The following is a 22,149-nucleotide window of genomic DNA, read 5'->3' as shown; positions in this document are numbered from 1 at the left end:
CGGAACGAGCGCAAGATGGCGGCTGAGCGGCAAGTGACCGGGAGCGGCGGCGGGGGCAGCAGTGGCGGCCGTGGAGGAGCTGGTGGTAGCAGCGCCGGCAGTTCAGCGGCGGGCCCCGAGGAGAACAAGGAGAATGAAAAGCCGACGTCGGGTGACCTGGGGGATAGCCTCGGCCTGGAGAGTATCCTGCTGGCGTGACCGGGCTGGAAGTGTTAGTGGGGACGTGTCACTTAAGCTAGCAGGGGAGCTTTCCATGCTGCCCCAGTCTCCCAGCTGCGGAAGCCCCAGGCCTTTGTCTTTCCTGCCATCACATACCTTTCTTTAATTCCCCCATTTTCCTGTATTTGGAGTTGTAGCCTCAGGGAGGGAGGTTCTGGCTGGCTTCCAAGGTGAGGAGCGTGGAAGGAAGGGTGGCCCTGGCTGAATTAGCCAGTGGCGGGGCAGTTCACTTATAAGCACTGAAGTGCCCGGGAATGCAGAGCGTTTATTATTTCCCTTATACCACACGTGTAATCAGAGGCGTTCGGGTTGTCACTTTCTTCTTGCATTCAGTTGCATGAAATAGAAATCTATGACCAAAGTTTGGGATCTAGCAACTTCGGGAATATTTAGGAAAACCTGCCCTTTCCTCTTCCTCAAAAGCAGCATGGATTGTGGTCTGAATCTAGTGTTCAAATTTTGCATCTAAAATCTAGTTTGTGGAATGAACCAGAAGTACACCATTGCGGAAAAACCGTGCAGAAGTCTGTACATGAAAAGGGAAATTATGATGAAATTATTACATTACATGTATAGCCCACTTTTCTTTCTCTTGCAGCTTGCAAGGGTTTCCTTTTCTCCATTTTATCCTCACAACTACCAGCCTTTGAGGAAGGTGAGGGCATAACAGTTGAGTTAAAGGTTCCATGGGAGAAGACTTTCAGGCCAAAATCAGTAATGGCATTCAAAGTCAAGAGTGCTAGGCCAGCTTCACAGTTATGCAAGAGCTTGCACATTGCATTAACAGACTACACTAATGGAGCACACGGCCAGCTGAAAGCAGTTTCGCAAGTGGAACTTTAGTTGGATTTCTCCTTGCACTAGCAGAAATTATTTTCTGAACTATGCGCAATATATTTTGTCCTGGTGGAATGACACAGTTGGATATTCCCTTTAAATCTATTAGAAAGATTTTACTAGGGACCTCCTTTAAAACAAATGGAAATTCACTTTCTATTTGTGATTGAGTTCAGTAGTCATAATTTTCACATACTCCTCGACTTTGTATTAGTAAATGTAAGTCCAGTGTGAATGAACCTGGCTACATCTTCATCAGAACAATCTAGATAACTTTTCAAGAATCCTTGAGTTAAAACATGAATTGTAAACTAGCACTGATATGTACAGTTGTATTGCCTACCCACTGAATTCTACTTGTGGTGGTATGTAAAACTCTTGATGTTTTTCCTGGTGCATCTTCTTCAGATGTTAGGAATATGAATTTGTCTGCATGCAAGAAAAACATCTGTTATTTAGCCTACTTTTGCTTTGGCCATTTTCATAAGGCTTTACTAAAGATTTTCCTCAGTTTTAACCAGTTTAGTGTTAACGTATATGTTGTACTAATGATTTTTTAAAAAATAACTAATGCCATATCTCTGGTAAACTGAGTTAAAGTTTCCTTAACAAGACCTTTAGTCCTTCAGATTGTTAAGGAATCACAACAACAACATGGGCTACGACATGGTGATTTTCAGAGATACAGGTTAGTATGCAAGGAGCAATGCATAGGAGCTAGTTGCTGGGCAATAATAATTGTCTTTGCCTTTATTAATTTAATTGGATTCAAATTACAGCCGTTCTTTCAGCAGTATGAAAGAACAGGCTTTAATTTTTCTTTAAAACTATGCAGATAATTTTCTTTAATTTTAAAGAAAAATCTTGGAGTTAGAATTTTATACCTAATTTGGTGTCTTTTAGCATGTAATATATTTATTTAAAATTATTTCTAGGCCACCTTTAATGTTGGGACCTTTAAAAGGTATTTCCCCAAATAATGTATTATTTTGATTTTTTTCCTCAGTTCTAAGATTGCATTAACATAAGTGTTACATATAAATTATATTCAAAGATAGCCTTTATGCTAGTTTCATGGAATACACAAAATCATTGAATGGGACACTTTGCCTAGATCTGGAACTGTGATAGGGCAGGTTGTAGGTGGAGTGCTATAAAACATTCATTCCATAAACTACTTGAGGCACCAGTGTAAAGCAGCTGGAGCACTTCCTGTTCAGTACTGTAGAATATGTAATCCAAGCACAGGAAATTTCACTTTTCTGCTAATAATAGGAAGCCAAGCCATGTTTAGTCAGTATTGGTTCCAAAATATTTCCCATAGTAAAGCACTGTAGGCTGAAGCATCCATCAATATGGCCTGGAATTTTCTTTTCTTTTCAGCAAGCCTGCGTAACCCTCCAAATGAGTGTTCTGCAGGTGTAGTCTTTTGCTGGTACAGTTCCATTGTGATACAATTCAGATCTGTAGTTAACATATTATGGGTTGCCAAGATTTCCCAGCCATCAAAGTGTTGCCCATGGGCATTGTCTTCCACTTAACAATATCATAAAAACACATTTTGTCCTAATGTATAAATTGGTATCATAGTGTCAGGTTTTTAGTCTTTTGCCTGTCAACAACTTTGAACATAACTTATACTTAGTGATATACTTAGAAATCTTTAGTGATAGTCATATGTTGTCACATCTCAGCTTGGAGAACAAAGATAAAATTGCCTAGGACAGACTTCTCTCCATGTTTTGATGTGATTGGGGGGTGGGGGAGATACAAGTGGGAGCAATTATATTCCGGGAAACAGCTAACAATTTTTGCGATTCCCCACACACTTCAGAGGTTATTGTTCCCGCCGGCTAAGAAGACTCAGAAAAACTCTCAACTTCAAGATGGGAAATAGGCACAAGTTCACAGGAAAGAAAGTAACAGAAGAGCTGTTATCTGACAACAGGTATTGGAGACTTAGCAGCTGTACTTAATGTAATGCATGCAGCTAATTAATCCAAGCATAGATGGTTAAATCCTGGGTTTGGTAATCTTGCATGCCCCATCATAGAATCACAGAATGGTAAAGTTTGAAGGGGCCTAGAAGGGCATCAGATCCAGTCCCCTGCTAGTACAGGGCACCAAGTTGCACCATCCTACTGGGATGGCTGTCCAACTGCATCTTGAATGCCTCCAGTGTGGGAGAGCCCACAGCCTCCTTAGGTAATTGGTTCCATTGTCATACTGCTCTGACAGTGAGGGAATATTTCCTGCTATCTAGCAGGAAACCAGATTCTGCATCTCCGTGATGTTAGATGTGCCCTCGCCAGTGAGAGAAGCCTGAGGTTTCCTTCAGATCTTGAAAATATACTGGAGAGAGGACTAGACCCCTCCCTCCCCAGCCTCAAATTCCAGCTGAAGTCTGGGATTTGTTTTGGCTCTTCACTAGTGAAGCACTCATACAGAGCTATGCCAAGCTTCTGCTTCCCATCTCTAGCTCTGAGCTGGAATAGGGAGGCAGCAGCACAAGTTTCTGGCTCCTTGTCTGACAAAAGCTCTTAGTTCAGATAATATGTCAGCCATGAAAACAGCCAGCTCACATGCCTCCACCTCCTGTCTTTAACTCAAAGTTGGAGAGAGAGATGTGGAGTTTGCCTCTTGGGAAATCTGAGCCTAAGTTTCTCATTAGACATTCAGACAGAGGAAGAGATTTACCTTTATCTTCAACATCAAGCTTTAAAGGATGTGTGGCCCGTCTATGTAGCTAGAGAAAAAGGGGGCAGTGTCAAATAGAAGAAAGAAAGAAGCTCCAGTTTGCCTGTAATGATAATTTCTGAGTTGCTGGATCTAGGAATTGTGGCTAAAAGGGAATGAGTGAATGTATGTGCTTTTCTGGGTTGTTGATTGGAAACAGAAGCAGGAGACAGTGCACTTGCCACTTGGCTCTGGTTGTTACATGCAAACCAAGTCAATGCTTTCAGATAGTACTGAAAACATATACTGAATTTAAATCTAAAGATTAAATGTAATAATAAATAGCTAGCCTTGGGACAGATGCACATAAGCAAGGCGCACACTGCTTTTTTTGGAGGGGGGCATTCATCCAGGCATGGGATAGTGAGCTGAAGGTAAGGGCTTTGACTCAGCCCTATTGTCATGGTCATATCACTGCCCCGCCTACTATGATGATGACTTCCCCTCTGCAGGGGTGATGACCTGTTAAGATGGTCTGCCTTCAGAGACTGATGGATCCAGATAGTTTCCAGATGGCTCATGAGGGAAGAGGTTCTGGCAGTCCTGTCAAATCCCTAGTCAAATATGGACCTAGTGATTGACATAATCACTCCTGAGTGCCCTCTCTGTAGTAGAGCTCATACAGCTCTGTGTATACCCCAGAGCTGAAAGCAGTTAAACAGAACAGGAGACGGCTTGAGTGCAGATGGAGGAAGACTGTTAGTTGATGCAGTTGTGTATTCAATCAAGTGTCTGTCTATACTCAAGTACATTTGGAGGCAGTGAGAGCAACAGAGACATAATGGCTCATTGCTTCCATTATGTCCCACTATGAGTTGCCCCCATGGAAAGCTCAGAGCCATTTGAAGCCTGCTACAATATATCTGCTAGGCATTTCCAGGAAAAAATCTGTTTTACCTACTAGGAGTTAGATCCCAGTATTACTGCAGTTGTATTAGGTAAGATATCCAGAGCATAGCCTGGTCAACTTTTCTTGAATTACAGTTCAAGGATATTGATGAGTTCTTGGACAGGTTCATGCAAGAATGAAGAAAGTTTATAAACTGCAGTTTGTGCAAACAGAGCAGCCAGATTAATAATCAGGACCACAGGGAGGTTTGGTGGCAACAAGGAGAAGGTCTTTTCAGTGATGGCCACCCCATGATGAAACAGGCTTCCCACTGAACCTGCCTGGTGCCAGCACTAATATATTTTTGGCAACAAGTTAAGATTATCTTCTCTGACAGGACATTTAATTAGTTTTAAGTTATGTTGGGGCATTATATTGACCCCTTAATAGGTCTTGTGACTGAATTTATGTAAACTTTTGTAGTTTTTAAAATTTTACCTTAAATTTGGCTTTTGAATTTTATACTGTAATTTTAATGAAATTTTATAGTTATATTGTATTTTATATGCTGATGAGAGTAAAATTAATCCTAATCATAATAAAATGCCTAACAAATGTGAACACCTTATTCAGGGACTGAAGAATATAGTTTTCCTTATTGTCTTGTTAAAATAACTGCTTTTTACCCAAAATATGCTTGGTGCTTTACTGTTTTGTTTAAACTGCATACCTTTTGTAAAAGGTAAGTGGCAAAGGGAATTTGTGGGAAATATCTTTTAGGTTAATGGTTAGGATACCTCCAGGTAAGAGGGGTTTTTTTTTTTTTAGGAATGAATCAATTCCAGATGTCTGAGCACCATGGAAACTGTTGCTTCCACTGGTCTGATTGTTGCTAGGCTGAGGAGCAGTGTAGATGCTGGCAAATTCAGTGAATGGCACAGCCCAAAAGAGCAGCTGCGGTTAAGCTCCATGGGGCTTAGGACTTACTCCCTCATGTCCCATCTCCAGGTTTAGTACTAGTTGTTTATTTCAAGAATGCATGTACTGTTCCCCAGCAAAATTGTCGAAAACTTCAATAGATCAATGTGGAAACTAAAAAACAATAATATAATCATTCTACTGATCAACAACTGAAACTTTAACTTTATAGAACTGTAAACTTTCTAGCTGTGACTTTACAGATATATCTCCTATCAGGATGCTGTTGTTTGGACACAGTATCTGAAAGGTTTAGTTCTAAAATGTTATTTTAGACAAAGTTCTGGCATTGTTCTTTTATCAGTAAAGCAAATGATTGGTTCAGTATAAACGAAGTTGCTGCCTTACATGATCAAGTTTTGCAAAGGGAATTGGAATAATTTTGACTGGTTATGGTTTTCAGGTGGGATGCGTGATTAGAAGAAGGCCTAAACATCTAGAAGCAGACTAATCTTTTCCTCTGGTTCAGTGAGACTTACTGTTTAAGTAAAATAAAGGAAGAAGGTGTGTGTGGAATTCATGTTTGAATTGATAATCTTACTTATCTACCATATGATGTAGATATTTACTGTTGCTTCTCATGGATGCTGAGAGAGCCTGGAGCTATGCTATGCAGCTGAAGCAGGAAGCCAACACGGAACCTCGCAAACGATTTCATCTGTTATCTCGTCTGCGTAAAGCAGTAAAACATGCTGAGGAACTGGAGCGCCTATGTGAAAGCAATCGGGTGGATGCCAAGACTAAGCTGGAAGCTCAGGTTAGGCGGAGAAAGTATAAACTAGCTTTATGTTTCTCTTTTGAACAAATGCACCTGAATTCTAAATAGTATCAAACCTCTTGTGAAGACTGGTCAGGAATGTCCAGAATGTTTCTAGTTGATGCTTGTTAAGCCCTAGCTATAGCTTTATTGAATCAGAACAGAATGTAGCAGGAGGTAGTACAAAAAAAGTGAAAGGAAAAAGACAACTGATTGTAGCTTAGTATGGTCTGATTGTGTTTGGCCTATAGAATATTTCAGGCTGGTCCACCTGTTTGGAAAGACACCTTGTCTTCCCGTAGTCCTTGTTCAACTGAAGAAGTTACAGTCATGCACCATGCATACACAGCAGAGGACAGATAAATCTCACTGTGAAGTAGCAGACCTTCTATGCATGTACATGGACCTGTAAGGGTTGTTGATATGCGAAATATTAAGAGGATGGGCTTGGGAAGTACTTAGCCTAACAATATTTCAGCAGTTCAAGTACCTGGCACATGCTTAGTTGAAGCCAGAGTTCTATTCTGCTGGTAGGAGTATCACTGAGCAGAGTTGGTTGGTGAGAAGGCAGGGAGGCAACTTTTGCCAGTTTGCTTTTGCTAGAATCCCCCAGTGCTCCAGAAAGTCCCCTGACCCTTTAGTGCAGATTTTTGGGACACTACACTGGGAATAGGTGAAGGTTGCCTCTTTTCCTATTTAGCCATCTGAAAAACTGTGGGATCAAAAGCTCCCACTGACAAGCAGCCTTTCCATGAGAAAAAAAGCTTGAGCTGGGCATAACCCTAAAGAATGTAAGAAGAGCCATGCTGGGTCTCATCAAGGGTCCTTCTCATCCAGCATTCTGTTCACTTAGTGCTTCGGCAGCTGCTCACAGGAAACTGCAAGGAGGACAAGAGTGGAACGGTACTGTCCTCTCATGTTCCCTGGCAACTGGTGTACATAAGCGTACAGCCTCTGACACTGGAGGTAGCATAGAGCTACCAGGACCAGCAGCCACTGATTCCCTTATCTCCCATTAATTTGTCATTTGAGCCATCCAGATTGGTGGCCCTTGCTACATCTTTTCATTAACTATTCACTTTGTGAAGAAGTATTTCCTTTTATCTGTCCCACCAGTCAGCTTCATAGAATGACCCCAGTTCCTAGTAATATGAGAGAGGGAAATGCTTTACTTTCCCTGTGCCATGCATAATTTTGTATTTCTATCATGTCAGCCCTTACTCACCCTTTTTCCAAGTTAAACAATTTCAGGTGTTGTAACCTGTCCTCCAAGGGGCATCAGTCCAGCTCCTTGAACATTTTAGTGGCTCTTTTCTGCATTGTTTCCAACATTGCAATATCTTTTTAAAATGCATTGACCAGAACTGTGCACAAAATTGTAGGTATGGTCATACCATAGATTCGTATATGGGAAGCATGATATCAGCAGTCTTATTTCACTTCCTTCCCTAATTATGCCTGGAGCTTGTCTTTTTACAGCAGTTTCACTTTTTACAACAATGCCAGTCCAGATAACCAGCTGTCCCCAACATCCCTAGAATCTTTCTTGGCCAGTCACTGCTCCCACCAGCTTATACTTGAAGTTGGGACCTTTTGCCCCAACATGCATCACTTTATACTTGTCCAAAAGGTAAAGTCTTCCTGTTTCCATGTAACATTATTATCTCCCTGTTACTCAAGCTTCTGGATTGATGCCATATCCTCCAAAATAATGGATGATAAGACATTATTCCCCTCTAAAGCAGTCTTAAGCGAGAGGGTGAGTGTTGACAGGACTGGTGGCCAAGAAGGACTCCTGAGGAATGAGAGGGAATGACCCTGACATTTTTGAAATCACTAAGGGGGTGAGACCGCCCTGCCAACCCCAAAAAACAACCCAATGAAAATAGGGCTTGCTCAGTAATCGCAGAATGTTTGGGTTTGCACGCCATTACAAGCCATGGAGGGTTTTTAGCATTGCTGGTTTGTAGTTTCATCTGAATCTTGCCATGGTACTTGCCATGGAGAGTAGACTTGGTCTTTAGAAGCCATGAATACAGACAACTGTCTGTTCTATTGTTTCTGTGTACCACAATGGTTTTTTGGGTTTGGACAACAACCCATCATGGTACAAAGGCCATAACCAGAGAGATGCTTCACAGGAGCAACCATTGTTGCTCTTGTCAGGTGGCTAGCTAGAGAGCACTACTGTCAGCTGCCATTTTGTGCAACTGTTAAAGGTGACACTGCTCTGCCCACCTCCTGCTTTAAAGGTCCTCATAGCATATCTGTGCTGCATGGAATTTGTGGGGGGGGAAACTGTCATTCGAACAAGTTGCTGGTTACTTTCCTAACATTGATAGACGAAGACTATACTGTTGCACTGATAAGCATCCACTTCCACCTCCTTCCTTTTAGGCATATACAGCTTACCTCACAGGTATGCTCCGCTTTGAGCACCAGGAATGGAAGGCAGCAATGGAGGCTTTTAACAAATGCAAGTAAGTTTGGCCTTCAACAGTTGTACTGCTGAGCATATAATACAGTTAAAAGGGTTTTCGAAAAACTGCTCAACACTGTAACAGTGATTATTCTTCCATTTACTTCTCCCCCACAAAACAAAGTGAGGGACACAGCATACACTGTTGTAAAAATGCTAATTATGTTTTACCTTTCTGCTGCAGAACCATATATGAAAAGCTGGCTAGTGCTTTTACAGAGGAGCAGGCAATATTATATAATCAACGAGTTGAAGAGATTTCTCCCAATATCCGTTACTGTGCCTATAATATTGGTAAGTAAAGAGGAAAGATTAGTAGCGTTAATATTTACACTAGTTCATTCTCTCTGAAAGGAGATAGTGAAGTAATGGATACTTTACATCTTCACATGAGGCTACTTAGGCCCTTTCCCACCAGTGTATTTTTCTGCCTAAAATCACCACCCCAGATGCTTTATTCCCATGGGAAAAGTCATCTTTCTCTCAGCAAAGGGAATAACAGACAGCTTTTAACAGAAAGGAGCTTCCCACATTCTGGTCTTCCACCACAGATGAAGCTTTTTGTGACTGAATGCAGTGTGTAACTTTTTAATTAAAGTAGTACTAGTAGTTGCATTGCATTTATATCCCACTGTTTTTCCACTTGTGAGGAACCCAGGGTGGCTTATATAGCTCCATTTTATCCTCACTACAACATCCCTATGAAGTAACTTGTGCTGAGCATTTGTGATTGGCCCGGAGTCACTCAGTGAGCTCCTTGACTGAATAGGGACTTGTTTCAACTGCAAACCGTTCTTAATTGTGACGGCATATCAGTTGCTGATAGTTATAAATATTGATGACACAAACTAACTTTGTGCTCCCATCTTCAAGAACAATCAACTATTTTTTTGAAACTTTGCTTCAGACTTTCTTATGTAAATTAACTGTTGTGCTTGGATCATCTTCAAACTATATTCTTTCATTTGTTTTCTAGGCGACCAATCTGCTATTAGTGAGCTAATGCAAATGAGGTTGAGATCTGGGGGCACAGAGGGACTTCTTGCTGAAAAACTAGAGGTAATTGATTGTACCCTCTTATATTTGGAAGAAGTGCTGCTGGTCATCATTTGTTTGTTTAATTCCTGTGCTACTTACATTTAAAAAGAAATCCAGAACACAATGCAAAATTTAGTGTCATATATGTGTGTGTATAAAAAATACTTAAAATATTTCAATTTTGAACTATGAGCTGTTTCCAAGGATGTGATGGAATGTGCTCTCTGTTCCCCCCTCCCTCCCCTCCACATACACAGAGTAGGACCCCTGCATCCATGGGGGATTGGCTTCAAGCCACCCAGAAGATACCTGAAATCATGGATAATAGTGAACACTATATACTCTACAGTTGGCCCTCCACATTCACAAGTGTTGGGGTGCAGGACCCCTGCAAAAGTGGAAAAACTGTGAATATCTCTAGGAACTCTGGGGATGCCATGCTCTTTGTCTCGAAACTAGCCGGCTTCACTCACATGTTTTGTCTTTCAATAGGCGTGAAGACTCTAGAGATATTTGTACTTTTTATCTAGACATATTCACAGTTTTCCCACTTTCATAGGGATCCTGTGTCCCTAACCCATACTAATGTGGAGGGCTGCAATTAAGTGAAACCATAGTAATTCAGTCAGCAGGTACAGGGGTCCTACTGGGTGTGTGTGCGTGCATGCGTGCATGTGTGTAGTTATCACAACTTTGAAAATCAAGCTGCCACATTCTGCAGCTATATTATGGTTCTTGCACAGAACGAGAGAAAAGTATAATGGAAAATGACATCTTCGAATGTCTAAATAATAGCTTCTTACATTGCAGTCTCTCATCACCCAAACTCGAGCAAAGCAAGCCGCCACTATGAGTGAGGTAGAATGGCGGGGAAGGTCAGTGCCAGTGAAGATAGACAAAGTGAGGATCTTCCTGTTGGGGCTGGCAGATACTGAAGCAGCCATTGCTCAAGTAAGTAGAATATCTCTGCACTCTGCTATGTAGTGATTTACTGTAATCAAGGCCCTGTGTTGTGTGTGATTAAGTAGCTGTGTGCTACCCTCTGATTAAAAATAAATGAGGGGAGAATAAGCAGAGAAAACGTCATGTAATACAGCTATATGATCAATGGGGAGTATAGTCCATAGAAATGTAAAATGTCTGGAAATTTTGAAGTTGTGGAGAAAAGGGCTTTGGGAATAAATAGATGTGGGGAAAGACTCCAGTATTTTTTAACCACTCTACAGATTGAAAATCACATTGCTACCTTAACATAAAATATGCATTTTATCGTTAAAATGAAAAACATTTAAACTCATTTGTAATTGAATAAACTACACTTTTAAATGTAATGTACTGAACATAAACATCTGCACAAAGTTATGCAGAGTATATTTTATTTTATTGGATTTATATCTCATTTTTTTCTTTTAAAGAATTCAAAGGGTGGGATAGCCCACATCACAGAGTAGTAGTGGCAGGTTTCTCCCACATGTATGTTTTAGAATTACATTCATTGACTGCTATTGCATCTAACCAGAATAAGCCAAGAAATAGGATTTTATAGAACAAACCCCAAACTGTAAATAAGTAATACAGTTGTATATTTTTAAGGTAAAGTGTCTCTAGTCATATTTTGGGAAACAGCATGACTTGGAGGATCCCTACTGTATTTTTTACTGGAGAATCTGTCAATAACAGATATAGTAGTTCAATCATTTTAATGAAAATGGAAGGAATTACTATGCTAGGAACCTTTACCAAAAGGAATACAAATGATCTATGCAAATAGCTTCAAAAGTAATCCTATAAACTGAAGCCAGATTTAAAAACTTTCCATTTTCACAGTTGTTTTGGAGTGACAACAATTTGAAAAATTGCCCTGCGGGTGCAGACCATTATGGAGAAAGAATATTTGATGAAATCCTGAAAGCAGAGAATGGAAACATTAAATTCCATTGTGAAACAACACTAATGCTTCAGATTCCAGTATTTTAAATTAGCTAATAAAATCCTTAATCCTGTTCAAGTCCATTATAACCTCAATTCTGTTAAGTACCTTATTGTTGATATTTTGTTCTGTAACTGTTGAGGTTTCTTTGAAGTCTTTTCAGTTACTGTGCTTATCTATGTGCAGTTACACTTAACATGAAGTGGTAAAATATGACAGTATATACCGTATAATGTAAAATGTTACTAAGTTCCACCTTTTCCACAAGGTGAGGCTTAAAGCTGTATTATGTATTTCTTTGGTCTTTTGTTGCTTCATCGCTCTTCTGGTTGGCTTTCCTGTTGCATGTCTGGAGTTGAAATGCTCCCACAGGTGTTGTTGAGAATGCTGCTGAACTTGTTGGGCCTGTCTCTCTGGTGGTTCAAAGTTCTAGAAAATGTATTAATTTTAAGAATAAGGAGCAAAGTAATGAAGTTTATTAATCCAACTAACATTGGAAGGATGAGCAAATGCAACAGTTGTCATCAAACATCTCTTAAAACTATTGTTGTGACACAAATTAGAATTTGCTCCTGAGGGACTACTCAAGCGAATGGAAATCCTGAATAATTGCCTGGAGGAGTCCAGTGTGACCATGCTATTCACAAACCATGTTTTCTACACTAAAGCAAAAGGATCCCTAGGGCCAACCTGGCCTGTAACATTGCCTCACAATCCCAAAATCTAGCCACAAACACTCTAAGCAAATGAATCCACTGAGATTATGCTTATCTCCAAATCACTCTGCCCATAACAGTTATATTCTAGTCCTTGATGTTCAAAAAAAGTGAGGAGGAAGAAAAGTATAAATCAGGAGTGGGCAGCTTCCAGGATTTGGGGCAGCCACCCACATTCCCCCTGTAGGCTACACCTATGCCCCTACTATCTGGCATGGCAGTAGCTAGGAAAATTGCCTCTTTTAAAAAGGTGAAAGCTGTTGTTTTCTACCATAATTCAGCAGCATGGTGGCAGCAAAAGGGAACTGTTTAAAACCAAATTAGTCCCCTTTTCCTGTTGCTAGGACATTGCCAAATTCTGGAAGCAAAGAGATGCCTCTGGCTTTTCAAAGGAGCTTATTTTTCTCTCAGCCATGCCACCAAATTTCAGCAGCTAATCCAGGAGCAATGGGAGGCCAGCCATCCCACTTGCTACCCACCACTCTTATTCTCAGGTTATCACCAAATGTTCCTTGAATTTTAGTGACTGAGGAGACTCATAGGGGAAGGTGGGCTTTCAGGACACCTGGTCCAAGCTATATAAGGCTTTATAACCAGCACTTCGAATTCTGGCTGGAAATAGACCAGTAGCCAGCAAAGCTATTGCAGTAAGAGCTTGCTTGCTCCCTGCAACCAGCCCCAGTCAGCGGACAAGCTGAGGCATTGTGGACCAGCTGGACTGCCAGCTCCAGCCTGCAGGAACTGATACAGTCTCTAGCAGGTGGCAGACAATCTCTTGGAGAGAGGGCAAAGTCAGGGGTCTGGTCCTGGGAAAGGTGACGTTTTCTGGTCCCAGAAAGTCTCCCTAGGGTGGCTGCAAGTAAAACGAAGCAAGCAAAGTGGTAAATTTCACATTCAAGTTGGGCAGTGCCTCTTAAGTGTCCTTTCTCTGTGGAGGCTGCCAGTGGGATCAAGCTGATGGTGCCCTGTGCTGTAAACAGGAGGAAAAACCATTCCTGTCAGCAGTTAGAAAAGAATAGGGACTGCACTTCAGGTGGTTTAATACAGACTTGGGTAAGTACCATAATTTAGGAAGGTGCAGCTTTTTGAGGTAAGGAAATGAGCTTGAATCCTTTATGCTTCTTTTTATCCAGTCATGTGTGTCTGTGGATCGCCAGTTTTCTCTCACAGAAGAGGCTCTCCCTGCCCAATTTACCCCATTATACTATTAGTGAGAAGATTCAGCTTTTCAGTTGGTGGGTTCATAGGGTATCGATGGTGGAACATAGCAAGAAATAACCTGTTACACATTTTTACAAATGGTTCAGAAAGAGTAATTTTTGCAGTGATTTGAGCATAGACACTGAGCCTAGTCTCAGGGATGTGACCCATGGAAACAGATGTCCACATTTTTTGCATGCTGCATACAGTTCAGTAATATTTTCCTTGAGACTATATGTCATACTATTAGTAGTTGCAATGGTTTGTGTGAATGTTCATCCTCTTTCTGGTTGCAGAAGGCTCGAGCAGTGGCCTCAGTGATTTTGAATCTTTTTATTCTATGTCTTTATTTAGGCAGAAGAAGAAGAAACTAAAGAGCGCTTGTTTGAGTCCTTACTGAGTGAATGTCGAGATGCCATACAAGCTGTTCGAGAAGAACTGAAACCAGATCAGGTGAGCATAATGTATGTGCATGTATTATGCGCACTTGCTCACAAATCTGAGTCTGCTTGGAAGAAAATACTTTGTCAGATGTTGCAGCATCTCTCATTTGTTTATATATCTTTCCCCAAATAAATGCAGCTGCTTTTTTCTTTTCCCTACAGAAGCAGCGGGATCACTCTTTGGAAGTCGATTCTGGGAAAGTCACTAATATTCAATACCTGCACAGGTAAGTTCTTCTGGAGAGTAGAAATGTCATGTACTTCGAATCCCAGAGTCAAATTCTTCACATAAATTCTAGGAAAGTGAGACAGTTATCTCATTTCCCCACCTGCCTTGTCCTGTTCGCTGCTTTTGATGCATCCAAATGATCTTGAATCGCTTTCAACAAAACCATCTCTCTAAATCATACCTTGTAGTTACCTGACTTACATCAAGCTCTCCACTGCAATCAAGCGCAATGAGAGTATGGCAAAAGCCTTGCAGAAGGCACTGCTTCAGCAGCAGCCAGAGGAAGATGGGAAGCGCTCCCCTCGGCCTCAGGACTTGATACGCCTTTACGACATCATCTTGCAGGTATTCATGACAAAGGTTCTCTGGTGCCCATTTTCTTAATCCCTTTTTCAGAAGAGGTGCAGGTCAATATTGGAAAGCACAAGTACTATAAATCTAGAAGTAGACCTTAATGTATTGTATGGGAGTAGGAGATTACAATTCTCCATTCAGAGGGGTGCTGCTTCAGTCCAGAACCCTAGTACTGTTCATTCATAGCGAAATACAGTCTGGCTGTGTTTGTTGCTTCTGCCAAGCCCTCACGCCATCTGCCCCAGCACATCATCGACCCAAATATCCAGCATTTATTATTTAAAGAATCAAGCCTTGCAAAAAAAAAGTGGATTCTTTGCATAGAAACTAAATGTAACTAAAACACACAAAATAATTTTTCTGTAAGTACACTCACTACAGTTGGCACATGGATAGCTCTGATAATCGCAGGGTATTCTCTGGACAGCAAGTGAAAAGGGTGTTACCTTCGAAGAAGAAACTGTATTTAAAAGGGAGTAATGCTGTGCAGCTTTGATGGCTCCTGTATCCAGTTACTTAATATATGGATAGCTCTTCCTGAAGGGACAAGTGACTCTCACTTGCGCATCATTGTTATAACAAAATGTGAAGTTTAATTTCAGTAAAGTGTGCTTTTATATATGAGTGGCTAGATGATTAGATTATCTATTTCATTCCTATGCTACTGCCTCCAAAGCTGAAGCTTTGGATGGTTCACAGCAGTGTTTACATACATCTGTTTCTTTTTGTGTTCAATTCTCATTTTCATCATTCTGAAGAATCTGGCAGAGTTGCCACAACTTCCTGGCCTTGAAGAAGATAAAAACTACCTTAAGGAGATTGGAGTAAAGACATTGGTATATAAGGCTTACAGGTAATTCTTGAGCAGAGAACAAGGTTCCTTGAACAAGGGTGTAATCTAAAGAACAGTCCACACAGCTAATATTTTAGTACAGTGGATTGGATCCAGAGAACCAGTTGTGGAAGGAGAAACTGTATTAACACTGTTTCATGAACTCTTACATAAGCACTAACAGAAGGCAAGGTTTCATTGAGGTGTGAGATACACAAGTAAGGAAGATACAAGCTAAATATTCTACAAGGCAATAAAATGTTTTCCATCAGAACCTTTTATGAAAACAGATTTTTAAAACTTGACTTTTGAGTCACTTGTCTTGTACGGCACTCTTTTGATAAATCAGAAACTGTTTCTGTGCATGGAACAGGTTTTCTTAGCCAAAAGGCACCTCTGGATCCAATCCAGCTAAACTGAGAACTGAGCGGATTGCAGAACAGTTAAGAAGGACCAGACAAATTGTATAGTGATTTCAGCACTGTATGAAACTTTCCAGCTGCTTTCACAGAAGATTTATCTGTTTACAGCATTTTGATCCAATCTTCTTCCAAAAAAGGCTTCTAGAACAGCTAACAGATTAATAATAATAATACAGCCTCTACTCTCAGGCATACACTCTGAAAGACACAACTCAAAAGGAAAAGGGATTGGGAGGGAGGAGGAAAAAGCAGTGCTTAGGTGCCAGTACTTAGTGTCCAGCAAGCTGTAACCATTCCTTCTCTGGCAGATGTATGACATTAGATTGGTCTCCCAATTGCTGTGATGTTTATCCTGGGTGGAAATCATGCTGTAATCAGTAATCATATCATTGACCCAGCTATCTTAGGGCATCATGTTCACTTACTCCTTAGACAGTTTTGAGGGGGAGGAATGAAATGGTACTCTCTGTATGTTACAAGTTCCAAAGGGGTTGCACCTGTATGACGCTCTTGCTGCTGCTATTGATTGAGTCCTGACAAGAACCCACCCCATGTTGTTTTCCTATCCCCCTAGGTGTTTTTTCATTGCACAGTCATATGTTCTGGTAAAGAAATGGAGTGAAGCCCTTGTTTTATATGATCGTGTTTTGAAATATGCCAAGGAGGTCCAAGCCCAGGCTGGAACTTGCAAAAACTGCTTGAAGGTATGAAACACACAGTTTGACACAGAGGAACAGAGTGCACACATCTTCAACTGCTGTTCAGTTGTCAAGCAGCAACACTGCCCTTAGTTCTTGCACAGTCTATTTCTATAGACCTGATGGCATGGTACACTAATGTGGCTGTTATTTGTTTTTGTTTGTTATCCTACCTTTTTCTTTTTTAAAGAACTTAAGTCAGCTTACATTATTCTCCTCCTGCTGCTCTCAATCTTATCTCCACAGTAATAACCCTGTGAGGTAGGCTGGGCTGAGAGTCTGTGACTGGCCCAACGTCACTCAGTTGGCCCCATGAAACTTTTCTAGTGTTGCAGGAAATGTACTGTATGAATGTGACTGGCTGATGCAGGGCAGGGGAGTTCTGTAATAAGTATCATTGGGTGCATTTGTTTGTGCTTATTAATGCTCATTTCCTGTTCAGAAAGAAAAACTATTCTGTGCGATCCTCTGTCTTTTGAGAAAAAAAAGGGGCTAGGTGAAACATGCTAAGAAATATACTACATTAGCACCTGGAACATGTGCTTTATAGGATTTCTCTCCTATTGTCTAGGAGCTGCCTGATGTTCAAGAGCTGATTACTCAAGTGAATGCAGAAAAATACTCCTTGCAAGCAGCTGCCATACTAGGTGGGTGGGCTCCTTCTTCCTGTTGTGTTCCAGGTGTGCAGCATAAAGACCAAGATGGTACCACACATGGACTGTCTTTGGTGCTATGTACTCAGTCTCTTCTTGCTCTCTTCCCTAAAGAAGAGGGACCATCTTTTTAAAAAGGACCTTTTATATGACTCTTTTGGTAAACTCCATAGTCTTTATCCCGTACTATAGCAAAACCTAAATATGTATAAGTGCAATGAACTCCTGTTGCATGTGTCCCTCAAATTCTTCCCGTGTGTCACATTCTAGATGTAAGCTCTTCTGTACACAGACATGTCTTTTGTTACTCTGTAAAGTTTACTCTGGTGGCACTGTATAAATAACGAAGCGTGGCCATATATATAAATTGGAAACCACCCTTTTCTCTGTATTTTGAAGGGAAAGGCTATACCTTAGGCACTTTATAGTTGCATGTTTTGTAATCTGGAATTCATTAACAAATACAGTTCACTGTGTGAAGCAGCCCTTCCATTCACCTCATTCTAGTGAGATTGTTGCATTGTTAATTGGTGCATTTTCTTAAAGCATCTGTGTGACACTTTTAGATGCAGGTGACAACCATGAGACTGAGTCCCCATCCCAGGTCAAAGATGGCAAGGTAAGCCATGTTTTGGTGCATTAATTATATGGATTATGGCTTTGTATGATTCAGAATGATCAGGAAAGAACTCTGTTTTCTAATGTTGCAGTCTATGTTGCAGTTCAGTTATGCTAACCATAGAAATACTAACAAGAATGCTTAATTCTTCTGATTTGTATATAGAAGACTTTTGCAGTTTATGGTGTGAATCATTCAGGGTGGAGAAGCAATACATAGGGAATTCAAGCGCCATGGAAGCCTAACAGTGAGGGCAGGATCAGGGGTAGGGGGGAGATTTTTTATTATTATTGTTGTTGTTGTTGTTGTTGTTTGCTCCTACTTAAATTCCATTATCTTACTTTGAAAACTATGAGGAATGGAAAATTAAGTGGAGATTTGGGGAATTCCCCAGTCATGTGATACTAATCTGTGGACTGGTATGAAAGGCAGTTTCCTTCCATTCAACTGCTTTTCAGTGGGGGGGAAAACTCAGTAAACAAGTGTAAAATCCAAGAGCAGAGGTGGAGTCGGAAATGTGTTTTGTTTTGAGATGTTTACATTCTTTTATATGCACATATATTATAGAGTTTGACACTTCCAACTGTTCTGCTTTTCTATTGAGGTGGGATATCTCTGGGATTGCTTTGGGAGAAGGTTCTGAGGCTTTCATGGCAGTTCACCTGGGATCTCCCTGATTATTGTATCTGTCTCATTGCCTTGGACAACTGTTCTGTGGAAGACTATATGGAAACAGATACATGACAAGGGACTGAGACCCTATTCATATTTTTTTTTGGTTATACTTTGCTTCTGGCTTCCCAGTTCTCCTCATTTCACCTCTGAATTAATCCATGAATTAATCCTATGAGCTTAGGGAAAAGGAAATAGACATGCATTTGAACTGTCTGCTAACCCTGTGTAATGCTGCCTGGCCATTAGGCTAGGTTATCAGGTACCCACTGTTATTTCAGGGGAACTAATCTTAGTGTTTGCTTCCTTTTCTATCAAGCCACTTTCTGAACGGTTCGAGACTTTCTGTCTGGATCCTTCTCTCGTCAGCAAGCAAGCCAGTCTGGTGCATTTCCCTCCAGAATTCCAACCAATACCATGCAAGCCTTTGTTCTTTGACCTGGCTCTCAACCATGTCACTTTCCCACCCCTGGAGGACAAAGTGGACCAGAAAGCAAAGAGTGGTCTTACAGGATACATCAAGGGTATCTTTGGATTCCGGAGTTAACCAGGGCCATTTTCAAGAACACTTAATCATCCTGTATTGTGGGAAAGATCCAACTGGTTCAGACCATAACTGCTTGTGTCTAAAATCTACATGGGAGTTTTTAAAAATTATTTTCCCAGTATTCTATCTCTGTGTATACACCTACTTCACTTGAAGTTTTTCACCCTGAGAACATATATAATGTGGTCTGGAGTTTCAAATCACGTTTATCCAGTGGCTCAGGCAGGAACAATACCCATTCTGCATGGGCCAGGCATACTTTCATTTCTTTTGATGGCTGAGATGAAGCTTAATTAAAAAAAAAAAAAAAACTAGCCCAGTCTTCTGGACTTTACAAAGCAAAGAAAAACCAAAGGCATGGCTATATCTATCCAAGACTGGGTTGTCTAAGTAGAATGTATGAAAAACCTGCAGTTGGCTAGACCCTTATCACCTGCCATGTTTATGTACTGCCGTGTAAAAGTGTAAGTTTCAGAGCCTTCAGAACTCTGAAATGAGTGGACTAAAGATTAGCTTAGATAGTGATTAAAATCGTATGGTACACTTTAAAGACTATGAAGCCCAAGCACTGAGGCATCACTTCTTACAGCAGGGGCTATGTTCCCCAGAGGGTCTTCTCGAGGACCTAAAATGCCTTTGGCCTCAGAAAGAACAAGCCACATGCATTTCATGCCATGAAAGATTCCCTGTTTCTTTCCATTTTCAACTTAGCTGATATGGGTAAATTAGTAGGGGTGTTTTGTTGCTTATTCTATGTGTTATATCCTATCTATGTGTTTCACCCTATCCTACATTCAGGTGTTTTAAGTATCCACTTAGAATTAATAAGTGGAGCCACTGGAATTTTCAGCAATAAAGATCTCAGCCATGTGTTCACAGCACATTTTCTAAGAGAAAACATTTAACAGTGCTTTGGGAATCCAAATATCTTCATGTCAATACAATTTTTGTGAAAAAATACATAGGCACAATTCTAAGTATTTGTGAACCTAAATTGTTCATGGGACTTTTCTGTGAGCTGTATCACTGCTCCCAAAAGGGTTAATCCAGTTAGTCAGAAATATTAGTTGGCTCAGATGGCCCTTAGCTATATTTTAGTGTTCATATTTTTGTCATTCTGCACTCCAGTTTTGCTCTGTTTCTTGACATTTTTGGAACAGTATTAAAACTGGGTTATTCAGTTACAGAAATATCCTGCAAAAGCCACGTCTCAACCACTGAGTTGGTAAATTTCAGAGAATTATAATTTTCAGATTAAAGAAAAATTGGGTTTAATTAACCAAAATTATTGGATTTCTTTACTCTGTGTAAAAAAGCCTTTTCAGTAGAATGTAGTGTTAACCACATCTGTTTTAAAATACATATATGAAATGGGCTTTCTGAACTGTCTGGGGGCAGACTTTTATAGGGGAAAAAAAACTATTGTGGACATAAAAAAATTGGAATAAAGGATATTTTTTAATTTATCAAGTGATGTTTTACACAGAGATGAGGTCTGGTAAACCAGTGATTTTTCAGTTCTGTTGAAGACTAAATGGAAACAAGAGATCTCTGTAAAGGGACTGTGACCTAGCCTCCTTTCTGGCAGTGTGCCTATTCATATTTTGTTGGTTGTACTTTGCTTCAGGTTTCCCTGTTCTCCTTAATTATCTCTTCTGAATTAAATCTGAGAATTGTGTTCCTCTTATATATACAACCCAACTTCCTTTTTGTTTACCTTCTACCCCACACATGTGGGCAACTGGGCACATTCCATTCCTACTGCTTTTGCCTTTGTTTGCTGTCACAAATGGTTAAAACTTTCTTTGTTAAACATATTGTGGCAAAAAAGCATATTAGACAGAAAGGAAATCCTGAAACAATAAAGACTTATTCCTGCCTTCTGAGCTTATAGTTTTGAACTGAGTGTTAAGCTTCCATTTTGCTGCTTCCTTTCTTGAAAGCAGAAAAACACCTTGTGTGTTGGTTGGTGGTAAATTTCTATGGAGAGTATAAAATAAACATGTTTAATAAAAGGCTTCTTGACACACACAGGGAGCTGTAACCCCTGTACCCACTACTTTATGCCACGCTTGATGGATCAGACACATTCTGGGAGGTTACTCCATGTACTTAGTGTGATAGTTATGCAGTGGCTTTTGTTGGAAACTTTAAGCCTTTTCCTTCAGTATTGACATGTCTATTAAATGTCTCCCTTCTGGCTGTTCTATAACCAAAATTCAGTGAGTTTTTGGCCACAGGTCCACTTCAGGTATAGCCATTAGCAAAGTCTGTAAATGACAACATCTGGGACAAGACTCTCCCCTGGAGCAGTGGTAGCTGTCCGTGTTAATACAGTTTGAATACAGATAGAGTACACGGCAAGTGGATTCTCGTTCATGCTTATCAATGTGTTGTACTCCAGATTTGCAAATGGCAGCAATAATACTGTGAAACGCTATAAAAACATCAAGATGTAACAAAGATACATGATTTCTATGCTTCTGAAGTTTGGAGGAAATACGGCTGGTTGAATGACAAAAAGCAGTGCTATAAAATTGACTAGTGGTATCTGACATCACAGCTATGAGAGGAGGGATGTTGGTGATGGAATGCTAGATCTTTGGCTGGCTGGCGGGCAGGCACGCTTAGATGCCATCTAAGGGCCATAGGATTGCTCTGTCCATTGCTTTAAGTTTACTATTGGTCATCTACCATATGCATTCAGACAAAATTCACGGGAGTGATACTGTCAGACCCTTGATGTTTTTTTTCTCTTTTGGTTTTAAGCCTGTTAAAATTTTGGTTTAAAGCCTGTTAACTGAATCAACCAATGCATCACATCTTGTGCATAGCTTTTTTATTATCAGCTTGAAGGTCTGACAACTTCCATCAGTTTTGTGTCATTCAGAGGGGTAAACAAGATGATAATGGTAAGACTAAAAAGCTGTTAGTATGTTCTATGCTAAAGAAAATTTGGCA

At 40.4% G+C, this 22,149-nt stretch overlaps 1 protein-coding gene across 1 annotated transcript; it reads left to right on the top strand.

Annotated features, from left to right (window-relative positions):
- On the top strand, positions 1-21,074 carry SRP68 (signal recognition particle 68). Its single transcript, XM_044453800.1, has 16 exons — positions 1-181; positions 1,678-1,744; positions 2,891-3,004; positions 6,161-6,356; positions 8,754-8,836; positions 9,020-9,129; positions 9,812-9,894; positions 10,684-10,824; positions 14,074-14,172; positions 14,325-14,389; positions 14,580-14,736; positions 15,504-15,598; positions 16,574-16,703; positions 17,269-17,344; positions 17,917-17,969; positions 18,961-21,074. The coding sequence occupies exons 1-16, from the start codon at positions 16-18 to the stop codon at positions 19,186-19,188; spliced, it is 1,863 nt and encodes a 620-aa protein (XP_044309735.1). The 5' UTR covers positions 1-15; the 3' UTR covers positions 19,189-21,074.
- Positions 21,075-22,149: the final 1,075 nt, after the last annotated feature.

The sequence above is a fragment of the Varanus komodoensis genome, unplaced genomic scaffold (assembly GCF_004798865.1).
Source record: "Varanus komodoensis strain SLA01 unplaced genomic scaffold, ASM479886v1 scaffold7_1, whole genome shotgun sequence".
NCBI lineage: Eukaryota > Metazoa > Chordata > Lepidosauria > Squamata > Varanidae > Varanus > Varanus komodoensis.
Note: the sequence above shows the minus strand (reverse complement) of the source record. Positions and strands in the feature narration are given on the sequence as shown.

Coding starts and splice junctions, on each gene's coding strand:
- SRP68 (XM_044453800.1), top strand. CDS start 16: ATGGCGGCTGAGCGGCAAGTGACCGGGAGCGGCGGCGGGGGCAGCAGT. Junction 9,130..9,811: donor TTACTGTGCCTATAATATTG/GTAAGTAAAGAG, acceptor TTTGTTTTCTAG/GCGACCAATCTGCTATTAGT. Junction 15,599..16,573: donor TTGGTATATAAGGCTTACAG/GTAATTCTTGAG, acceptor CTATCCCCCTAG/GTGTTTTTTCATTGCACAGT.